Source organism: Barbus barbus (genome assembly GCF_936440315.1).
Source record: "Barbus barbus genome assembly, chromosome: 49".
In the NCBI taxonomy this organism is placed as follows: Eukaryota; Metazoa; Chordata; class Actinopteri; order Cypriniformes; family Cyprinidae; genus Barbus; species Barbus barbus.
In genome coordinates this window covers 10,411,219-10,423,231 of record NC_136727.1, presented here as the reverse complement: position 1 = coordinate 10,423,231, position 12,013 = coordinate 10,411,219, and the positions used below count along the sequence as shown (strand labels likewise).

General features: G+C 38.5%; 1 protein-coding gene across 1 annotated transcript in view; it reads left to right on the top strand.

Annotated features, from left to right (window-relative positions):
• LOC306867579 (neurocan core protein-like) overlaps positions 1-12,013 on the top strand; it is a gene marked incomplete at both ends in the record, with an annotated part of 112,455 nt that overhangs the window by 72,782 nt on the left and 27,660 nt on the right. Inside the window, one exon of the mRNA XM_079413328.1 lies at positions 4,417-4,530. Within this exon, the coding sequence (XP_079269454.1) occupies positions 4,417-4,530 (114 nt within the window). The remainder of the gene's footprint in view (positions 1-4,416; positions 4,531-12,013) is intronic.

Sequence of the window (12,013 nt, the reverse complement as noted above, 5' to 3'; positions counted from 1 at the left end):
AGATATTATATATTTAATTATACTTATGCTAGAAAAACATTTAACACAAGTGCATACATACATAAATTACTGCATTATTAAAGCTATGTTAAATCTCAAAACTAAGTTCATCTCCATTTGTTTTTTTAGTTATTGAGATTTAATTAGTTTTATTCTCAGATGTTATATATTAATATTATATTGTTGTGTTGATTTATTTTTTGTATTTAAAACATGTGCTTAAATATTTAACTTAATATTTTGTTTCTATAACCACAATCTTTACAACTTTATTTGTTTGTTTGTTATTCTTGTATATTTTATATATTAATATTTAATCAAAAACTGTAATAAATATGTAAAAAAAAAAAGCATACATAAATGCTATTGTCACGATTTCGCTTGGAGCAAGGAACGAGGAAGCACAGAGATTCTTCAGTCACACAATCTTTATTCATCCACGCACTGGAACAGGAGACAAGGAGTGACAATCAAGTCCAGACAGGAAACACAGGGCAAAACAACACTATAAATTATGAACTAAATCAGGGGAAGACGGGACACACCTGGAATCAAATAGGAAACAATCAGGGAGCAGGAACTAAATATGGGCATACGGGAGCAGAAGGGGAACAAATCACAAGACACAGGGACACAAGCCTGACAGTACTCCCCCCTCCCGCAAGGCGCGTCCCGCGCCGTACAACATCCAACGGGGAGGGCGCTCTGGAGGCCTCCAGGGACACAAAGACAGGGCAGACGGCCTCCAGGTTGGCGCCCATTCCGGAACCCATGGTGGAGCAGGGAGCTCAGGCGACCATGGCGGAGCAGGGAGAACAGGAGGCCATGGCGGTCGTCCCTCGGCCAGGCCACTACAGCCGGAGCCATACTACCCCCCCCCCCCCCCCCCCCCCCCCAAAAAAAAATCCTCGGGGAGACTCACGGGGCTGTCCACAGGATCATGAGCCCTCACTGGGCTAGGCTCGGAATCAGAGGACCATACAGGGCATGACTGGAGCATAACAGCACTCCTTGTGCTGGACATGGAGTCAGGGGTGAACTCGGGGGTGAACTCGGGAACCGCTTCCATAGAGGCATCCGGAGAAGCAAGCGGCTTGGGAATGGCCTCCGTGGCCATGACAAGAGAAGCAGCTTGCTTCTGATGGACCCCCACAGACAAGACAAGACCGACTAGAATAGTTCCTGTGGACACGACAAGGCTTTCAAACATGGCTTTAGGGGACATGGCTTGACTCAGGTCAGGGGCTGGAGCCTGCATTGGACTCTGGTCAGGGGCTGGAGCCTGCACAGGAGCGCACTTTCAAGGAGAGGGCACTGGAGGGCGCTCTCGAGCTGGAGCCCACGACATCCCCTCATACTCCACCAACATTCCTAGGGGTACATGTGAGGTGTATGTCGGGCATGACTTCGGAGCCGCGGACGGCAGCGGGCATGAGTGAGCTGCGAACGGCAGCGGGCATGACTTCGGAGCCGCGGAAGGCAGCGGACTTGACTTCACCACGAACGGCGGCGTACTTGAGTGCTTGGGATAGCCACAGCCGGTGGGCTGGAAAGACTTGACTGACGAACTGTAGGCTGGACTGATGGTGAGCTGGTTGTCCCTGAGCCAGAACAGCGAAATGATGGTGGCGTCATCCAGCTCTGTTGCCGCAGCGAGCCCGCAGAATTCCTCTGCATACTCAAAGAAAGGGAAATCTCTGCAGGCTAGGGCGGCGAATTGTGTGGCTTCCATGCCTTGGGGAGGAAAAACACAGGACAAAACAAAAAACTTTCAAAAACTAAACCAAGACACGGAAGCAAAAGGGGGCCGCTCACTTTCTGTTTAGGTCCGGTCTTCTGTCACGATTTCGCTTGGAGAAAGGAACGAGGAAGCACAGAGATTCTTCAATTACACAATCTTTATTCATCCACACACTGGAGCAGGAGACAAAGAGTGACAATCAAGACCAGACAGGAAACACGGGGCAAAACACACTATGGCTGTGTCCAAATTCAGGGTCTGCATCCTCCTTAGGATCCTTCCTACCCGGTTGAAGGAGGAGGGATCCTCCGACGTCCGCAAAACCCGGAAGTCGGTGTTTGTGAATTTGGACAGCCTACCCTTCTTTCAGTTCCCTCCCTTACCCGTTGCTCATATCCTGTCGCCTAGCAACCGTGACAGCGCCAAGCAAGAAGCAGGAAAATGGACAAACAAAGAGTTATTCTCCTCATTTTAATTCTTTTGGAAGAAATAAAGCAATTAAATAAATACTTTCTTTGCTCGTTGTCGAAGAGTTTTTTATATCAGACTACAAGACAGTCACATCCAGGTAAGCCATTATAGCCTATTTTTATTTGTTTTTAAGTATTCTACTAATTTCTCCTACAAATTCATTGAGCCGAAGCATAAACTTTAGCTTGTTTTGTCAGAGAAACTCCTCTCCCACTCCGCTACCGCTCGCTTCGTCCGCCATTACGCTCTGCCTTAAAAGAATTATGGGATAGGTAGGACGGGAAAGGATCCACCACACCCATCCTTCCAATTCGGGGAAAAGGAGGACGTATTTGTGGGCCGCATTTGAAGGATCCTACGAATTTGGACAGCCTTCGTCGCGGCGCTGTGACGTAACATCCTTCAAATGAGTACTCCGAAGGATGCAGACCCTGAATTTGGACACAGCCTATAAATGCTGAATTAATCAGGCGAAGACGAGACACACCTGGAATCAAATAGGAAACAATCAGGGAGCAGGAACAGGAACTAACTAAATATGGGCATACGGGAGCACAAGGGGAACAAAACACAAGACCCAGGGACACAAGCCTGACAGCTATGTTATCTCAAAACTAATTTATTTTTGTTTTAGTTATTATGAAGTATATACTTCATAGTTTTATTCTCATATATGTTACATATGAATTATATTTATTGTTGTGTTTATTTATTTATTTATTTAAAACATATGCTTAGATATTTAATTTAATATTTTGTTTCTTTTATTTATTTGTTTGTTTAAGCATCTTTAGTATATTTTATATATTTCATTATATTTATACCAAAACCTAATAAATGCATAAAAATTACATACATAAAGGATATATTATAACTCAAAACAGTATTTCATGTCAATTTATGAATTTAATTTTGTTTCAGTTAGTTATTATTAGTTAGTTATTATTAGTTAGTTATTATTTTGTTTAGTTATTTAGTTATTATACGTTATTGTATTCTAATGTTTATTATATGATGTTGTTTTTAAAGTATGTATTGCACAGTAAATTTAAATAAATCCTTACTTTTATTTTTCTATGTTTTATAAATACTGTAGTTATTTATGTTGTATTTTAGATCAGAAATTTACATTTACATTTATTCATTTAGCTGACGCTTTAAGCGACTTACAATTGCTATATATGTCAGAGATCGCATGCCTCTGGAGCAACTAGGGGTTAAGTGTCTTCCTCAGGGACACATTGGTGTCTCACAGTGGATTCGAACCCAGGTCTCTCACACCAAAGGCATGTGTCTTATCCACTGCGCCATCACCACCCATATAAATATATCACATAAAACTATGTCATTAAAATCTACAAGATACAGTACATGACATTTGGCGTAGGGCCACCAAAAACAAATTTGAGTTGCACAAGATGAACCTCAAAAGATTGGAGACTGGAGATTTTTAATAAAAAGCTGATGCTCAAGTCATAATGTATTTTGCACATAATGCTTTTTCACAGTTAACTTTTATGGTGCATTACCTTGCAAAATGACATTACGAAATGTCAAGTTTACCATCACAGCTGTCATGCGGAAATATCTGGACATATGCCAGTGATGTTTATGAAAATGTGCTTTGTATGGTAACCTGGAAATTTATTTGAGTTATACTAGTGGAAATCACACTAATGTGTCTAAAACAAGTCATTGTTCTATAAGATGAAAACTAAAATACCAAAATATTTGATCATGACAGAAACCATGAGAGAAACAACATAGGTTAAACTATAGCTGTATGGTCAGTTCTTGAAATAACATGAAGAAAGGCTCAGCAAATACATTTTCAACACAAGCAGAGGACTAATTCCCCCCTGTGAACACAAAGATTTGATATTCACAGCTGGTCCGAATTCTTTTTTGCACAAACGTGTTTGTATAAAGGGTCCAACTCATTATTATAGTGATTTTAGTTCTAGTATTGTAGTTCATTTCAGAAACGCCAGCAAGACATTTTACCTCAGTAATTGGAAATATAACAATGTTAGGACATATGTTAGTTTGAAAATAGAAAAGTAATGAAAACAAAATCGCAACTTTCTTGCCTTTTCTGCAGTATTTTCTCAGCTCTACTAAAAAGGTTTTAAAAAAAAAAAAAGCAAAACCAAATGCGTTGTTTCTGAATTTCATAATCTCTCTGTCTTTGTTTGTTCTCACAGATATTGATGATTGTCAGTCCAATCCATGTCAGAATGGAGGCACCTGCATTGATGAGATCAACTCTTTCGTATGCCTGTGTCTGCCCAGCTATGGTGGAGCAACCTGTGAGAAAGGTAATAAAATAACACATATGTGACCCTGGACCACAAAACCAGTCATAAGGGTTTAACTGAGATGTATAAACATCATAAATTAGCTTTCCATTGATGTATGGTTTGTTAGGATATGACAATATTTGGCTGAGATACAACTATTTGAAAATATGAAATCTGAAGGTATCTGAATATTGAGAAAATCACCTTTGAAGTCATCCAAATGAAGTTCTTAGCAATGCATATTACTAATCAAAAATTAAGTTTTGATATATTTACAGTAGGAAATTTACAAAATATCTTCATGGAATATGATATTTACTTAATATCCCAATGATTTTTGGCATAAAAGAAAAATCAATCATTTTGACCCATACATATTTTTGGCTAATGCTACAAATATACCCCAGCGACTTAAGACTTGTTTTGTGGTCCAGGGTCACATATGAGCACTTACATGCAAATGATGAAATATATGGCATAAAAGAAATGTGGGGTGGGAGGTGGGGTTCCTGATCTGGTTGTGATCTGGAATAAGCGGCATCTTTTTAAACATTTTAATTTTAGTTTGTTTGTTAAGTTTGTTTCATTTGTTTTTATGTGCATTTGTCATATTAGTCATTTTTATGTGCATTTGTCATTTTTATTTTTATTTCTGTTTTAGTTTAGTCATATTAATACTTAAATTTAGTTTTTTATTTGCCAAGGCAATTTGTTTCCATTATTTTGAAATATGAAGGGATGAATGGATGGATTTACAGATGAATGAAAGGATGACGGGATGAATGGATGAATGAAGGAATGGGTGAACGAATGAAGGGATGAATGAAGGGATGGATGAATGGATGGAAGAATGAAGAGATGATGGGATGAATGGATGAAGGCATGGATGGATGTATGGGTGGATGAATGAATGGATAAAGGGATGGATGAATGAATGAATGAAGGGATGGATGGATGGATGGATGGATGGATGGATGGATGGATGGATGGATGGATGGATAAATGGATAAATGAAGAGATGGTTGGATGAATGAAGGGATGGATGGATGGATGGATGGATGAATAAATGGATGAATGGATGGATGGAAGAATGAAGAGATGATGGGATGAATGGATGAAGGGATGGATGGATGGATGGATGAATGAATGGATAAAGGGATGGATGGATGGATAAATGAAGAGATGAATGGATGAATAAAGGGATGAATGAATGAAGAGATGATGGGATGAATGGATGAAGGCATGGATGTATGTATGGATGGATGAATGAATGGATAAAGAGATGGATGGATGAATAGATGAATGAATGGATAAAAGGACGGATTGATGAATGAATGAATGGATAAAGGGATGGATGGATGATAGATAGATAAATGGATGAATGAAGAGATGGTTGGATGAATGAAGGGATGGATGGATGAATAAAGGGATGAATGAATGAAGCGATAAAGGGATGGATGGATGAATGCATGGATGAAAGGCTGAATGGATGGATGGAAGTTGCCACAAAGTAATGCTAGTACAAATTAGCATATAATTAATACAAATTAGTACAGCTGTATAGGAAATTGGTTGCCAGGGACAAAAGAATCATTGGTTAATTCACATTTATTATACAGTGTTCACTGTACATATTTTGTATACACGTGTGTGTGTGTGTGTGTGTGTGTGTATTAGGGCTGTCAGTTTAACGTGTTAACTTAATTAATTAGTTATTTAAAATAATGCAATTAAAGCACTGGCCCCGCCCCCCAGACCTATACGTCATCTTACAGTTGACTGTTGACAAACATGATGCAGGGCAACAACTCCATAAATGCAGCTGTGCCCTAAAATTCAAGAAATTGGGGCAAAAATACTCCTGTATGAGTTTTTGTCTCATATTTATTTCATACGATAAGCGATATCAGACAAGCAGCGAGAGAAATATCACACGAATGCTGTTTTTGTCCCGATTATAACGAGTGCAAATGTGATTTTATGCAACAGTTCAGTAAATAAGAAGTTAATATTTTTTTATATTTTAAACACAATATTGTCTGTTTTTGCTCAGTTTTGCCAACAAAAATATTACAAATATCTGTAATAGAGTTATAATTAATCCTGTCTAGAATTTCGTGGGGGAATGTGTATATATCACAGTTTTACTCATCCCCGCAGCTTTCAAGTTTATAATGAGGGAAATTCCTGCAAACATTTATTCAGTATAGCAAGTATGGCAGGGCTCTAGACTGCGACCATATTTTGAGAATGTGCGAGTTAAAATTTGACGTGGTCGCACTTGTACGAGTGCATGGTCTGCGCTGCTCCAAAGCGTCTGCTTCATACAGGGCCACGGCACATTGTAGGAGACAGATTTCACTGATCACGTGAAGAGGGGTGCTTTCAGCGCGAGTGCTTCAGGTGTAGAGCCTGCGAAGGTGCGCTCAGCGGACTGAGCACAATGGAGAATTTGGTTTTCAAACTAAAGTAAAAGACCGCTTCTTAAACCAGAGAAGGTTAACATGTTGATATTCTTGTAGAAAAAAAACAAACATGCAAGTCCTGTCAGGCTTTCCTATTTTTTTAATATTATTATTTATTTGATTCCTCAGTGTTTGCTAAACATTCTGTAATTTAGGCTATTAGTCGGTAAATAATACAGCATGTGATGTGTCCTATGCCTCGTCTTATTCCTTTTTGTTAATAAATGTTATGTAAGATAGTTTGTCATTGTAACCTAATGATTTATTGTTGTTGGGCTTTTTAATTAAGAATAACAATGAATCCATCTTTGTTTTAGTCTTAAAAAGTGAAAGGTGTATAGATACAAGCAAAACAGACAATTATCTTTTCTTGTAAAACGTGACACCAAGATCCAAGTGAATTTGAAAGTGAAAGCGCACGAAAAAAGGAATTCCTGTTCACAAAATTTAAATCACAAATAATATAGGCTACTGATGAAAAAGAACAGGTTGAATGTTGAACGCTTTCGTTACCATATAACTATAATATAAACTATGATAAAAGTTCATCAGCATGCATTGATTAATCAAATGTTGTAGCAAAAAAAATTATAATTGCGACCAAATTATGTGCTTGTGCGAAAAACTGAGACAAGTGCGACCAGTGGGAAGAATGAGTCTAGAGCCCTGTATGGGTAAATAAATCAACACAAACTAGCAGATTAAATAAGTCATTTGAAAACAGCATGTGTATTTCAGCTGGATCGCGTCTTCTCTCTTTCACTCTGTCAAAGCAGCTTCACATCAGCGCATCTGTCTGCAACGAGCTGCTGCACACCGATCCAAAACTTTCGCTCGCATTTCAGGACAGATGTCAAAATTATCACTTGCTTAATCAGTACTTGCGCTCCAGAGGCTGTTTCAAGGCTGAGCGCTCACAGACACATCCAAAGCCGCCTATAGCGAGTATCATATTGAGTTATTTTTCGTAGTTTGTTGTTGAGTTTAAGTGGACAAATACACACAAAATGACGCAAAAATGGCCGTCCTAGCCAGTATCCAGATTTTTTTCTAAAGTAAATGTGAAAAGCTGAGAAAGAAAACGCATGTGTATAGGCTGTGGATCCGTGCATTATGTCTTGTGAGAGCAGATCAGTTCACATGTCGCGTCTTTGGCATGCTCAGGTTCTTTATTTCAAATGTAGATGTGCCGAAAGCGCAGTCATTATAGAGGATTTTTCATATTATGCACATTATAGGTCAGCACAAACGTCTTTCATTGGTGCGTGAGGAGGGGGATCTGACAAAATGAGGTGCCAGATCGGATTTCGGAGGTGCCGGATCTGGATCCGGCTTGTTGGCACAAATTAAGCCCTGAGTAATAATAAAAGTTGGCTGAAATATAAAAACTCATGTAAAGTACAGATACTCCCAAAAAATACTTAAGTACTGTAACGAAGTATTATTATATTAATAATATATCAATAATATATTATAGTTATATTTTATGGGTCACACTACATGCCGTGGTGCCGTGTGAGGACCAAACCAAATCTCCAGGTTCTCATATGAAAACCAGGCTGAAAAATCTAATGTGCACCCCTGTATATATATATAATAAATATACACAGTACACACTCATATTATGTAAACAAAAACTTACATTTTGGATGTGATTAATTGCGATTAATAGTTTAACAGCACTTATATACGTATATGGTGACATATTGATTCTTCAGTAGCTGAGTAAACCACAAATAAGTTCAGGTCCAGGCATTTACACTGATAGCAATAGGTGAAGATAGCCCAGGTGAGTCCTGTCAAACTAAACAAGCTTCACCTGTACTGAGACGCAACACATTTATTCCTGGTGTAATCCAAGCGGTGTCAGACCTCCGCAGCATGATCCCTTTTTCCAGCCTGAATGTGTTTGCTGTACCATCCTATGGCCTTACAACCATGCGTTCAGCTGCAGGGCAATGAAGCATGGGCGATCAATCCTGTCCCCACCGCACGAGAGAGAATGTGAGTCAGAGAGGGAAACGGGAGTGAGAAAATAGAGGAAGCAGTGGGTAGAATGCGCTCTGACTTGCAATCGCTCTGGTGGAGCGAAACGCACCTTCACCCGAATCCTCCCCTCCCAATGCAGCCCCCAAAGACAGCGGAGGGGTGGGGGGAAGCCCTCCCATCATACACACACTTTATGTCTTGTAAAGTGGGCCTGAGGAGTGGGAGCAGTAGACTGGAACGGGTCCATGCCTGCCCTTCTGGTGGTGACAGGATGTTCATTTTTGGGTGAACTATTAAATTAACATGCAGGACTACTGTCAATGTGTCTGTAGTCTTTGATTTATATTTTATTTTGTACCAGTGCTTCATTAAATGCTTGATTCTGATTGGTCACAGTTTGTGACAAAGGATTATAGAGCATAACAGTTGGGGTCCAGATGTAAAAATCCCAAGGATTTTCTTCCAGAAGAACTGATTTTTAATAAATTTCTAGCTTTAAAAGTTGCAGTAAACACTTTAATACCTTAGTCAATATACATTATTTTTATACTTTTAATTTTAAATCAATGGTTTTATGTTTTTGCAGTTTATAATTCAATTATTTCATTTTTAATTCTTCATGGAAAATAAATAAATATACTAAAATAATAATAATTATTATTATTATTATACTTAAAATCAACCATTTTGAATCAATTGGTTTATGTTTTTATAGATTTTAATTCAATTATATAATTTGCAATTCTTCATGGAAAATAAATAAATATACAATATTATTATTGTTATTATTATTATTATACTTAAAATCAACAGTTTTAATCAATGGCTTTATGTTTTTTACAGTTTTTAATTCAATTATATAATTTGCTATTCTTCATGGATAATAAATACATAAATGTTTAATTTATTATTATTAGGGGTTCAAGCACGAAGTGCTGAAACCCTATTGTAACTGTTAGGATTTTTTTTATTATTATTATTCTTCCATATAACTGATCGTGCAGAACAAACCGTAAGGCCTAGAGAGCTGAAACTTGGTCAGATGGTAGTAGTCCAGCCTTCTAGTCAGATACCAAGGCTCGCCCCAATCGGCCTATGGGGGGGCGCTACAGCGAACAAAACTGCTATATCGCTCATAGCCCCTAAACCGCTTGTCGTAGACTCAAAAAAATTACATATCGAAATCCTTGGGTCAAGGCGATCAAAAACCTAAAAAATCTGATTTGCGCTGTGAGGGACGGTTTTTCCGCAAAATTGAGCTATGTCCAAAACCTACTTTTGCAAACTAGTCCTAGGTTTTTCGCCCAATCTGAACCGAACCAGTTCAGAAAAATTCTCTGGACAGTTAATATCAATAATTATCAAAAAAAAGTTAAAATTTTGACTCACTGTCACAATTTGGCGCCAAAACGTTCGAAAGCGGAGGGCCAATTTTACGAAAAAGGCTATAACTCGTGAACAAAATGAGATCTCCTGATTCTGAACAATTTTGCCTCTGGGACTAATACTGTCATGAAATATTCTCAATTATATTAAAAACCTACTTTTGCGAACTAGTCTCTGATTTTTCGCTCAATCTCGATCAAACCACTGTAGTAATATTCTCTGGACTCTCTAGATCAATAATTATCAAAAAAATATTGAATTTTGTCCTTTGGTTAGCTGTAACGGTATCATTAAAAAAGGGGTTTGGCCAAATATACTCAAACGCCTTTAAAACCTAAACGAAAACTCGAAACTTTACTAAACTTGTTGAAAACATGTGTCAGATGACTCTTAAAGTTTCATGGAGATTGGACCATAGGTGGCGCTATAACAGTGAAAACGGCCTCTAAAACAGTATTTCTATAGTAAATTACCTCAAATTGCAATAAAATTTTCATAATATTCACATATACACTATATCTTCATATCATACGATAGATCTTCTCATTCTGATCAACTTTGCCTCTCTAGGTCAATAATTATCACAAAAAGTTGAACATTTGCATTCGCACAACTATAAATCGGTCATTTTATAATATGTTCTTTACATAGTGTACCCAAAGGCCTATGAATCCTAAAAGAAAGCCATCAAATTCGCAAAACGGTGTAAAATGATGCATAATTTCATTCTAAACAAGCATGCAAAATCTGAAGAGCGATTGGGCAAAAAATAACACTATAATAATTATAAAGGTTAAAAACAATGTGTTGTATGAGAAATTGCAATTTATAACCACTAGATGGCAGCGGAAGACCACTAATGGGCTCATTCAACTAACTCAGTGGTTCTCAAACCTGTCCTGGAGTACCCCCAGCCCTGCATATTTTGTATGGCTGTATCCGAAATCGCCCCTTATACCCTCATTCACTATTCCCTACATTAGTCCACTCATACAGTTCACTTGAAGGAGTGAATGAAAACGAGTTTGTGAATTCGGACACTGAGTGCACCGGAAGGACTGCCGCTTTTGCATAGTTTGCTTGCTGTTAAATAATCATTTGATACGGGCAGCTCCAATAGTAAGATTGAAGGATATATCTTGAACTCTGTCACGGAAATTATGTATAAACTCTAATAGTCAATTTACAATTAATTTGTACCTGTGTTGTATTACGCCGTGGACGAGTGCTTCTAAAATCAGTGAATGGATGATTCAGCTGCGGGCGCCATCTTCTGGTGAGACGCGGGAATTGACTCGGCACGCGACTCTCGCAGTGCATTCTGGGGATTCTCTAGCCATTGAGTGTACATCGGTTGTACACTCGTTTTTGTGGTGCATTGAATGATTGCACTCGAGAACATCCACTATGGTTTCGAACACCACTTAAAATGGCTGTCCCCTCAAATAGTGCTGAGGGTGTAGGGGGCGATTTCGGATACAGCCTATGTCTCCTCAGTCTATCACACCTGATTCAACTCATCAGCTCATTAGTGGAGGCTGCAAGACCTGAAGTGGGTGTGTCAGATATAGGGAGACATACAAAATGTGCAGTGCTGGGGGTACTTCATGGAGAGGTTTGAGAACCACTGAACTAACTTAAATAGTACTGTTCATAGGTTT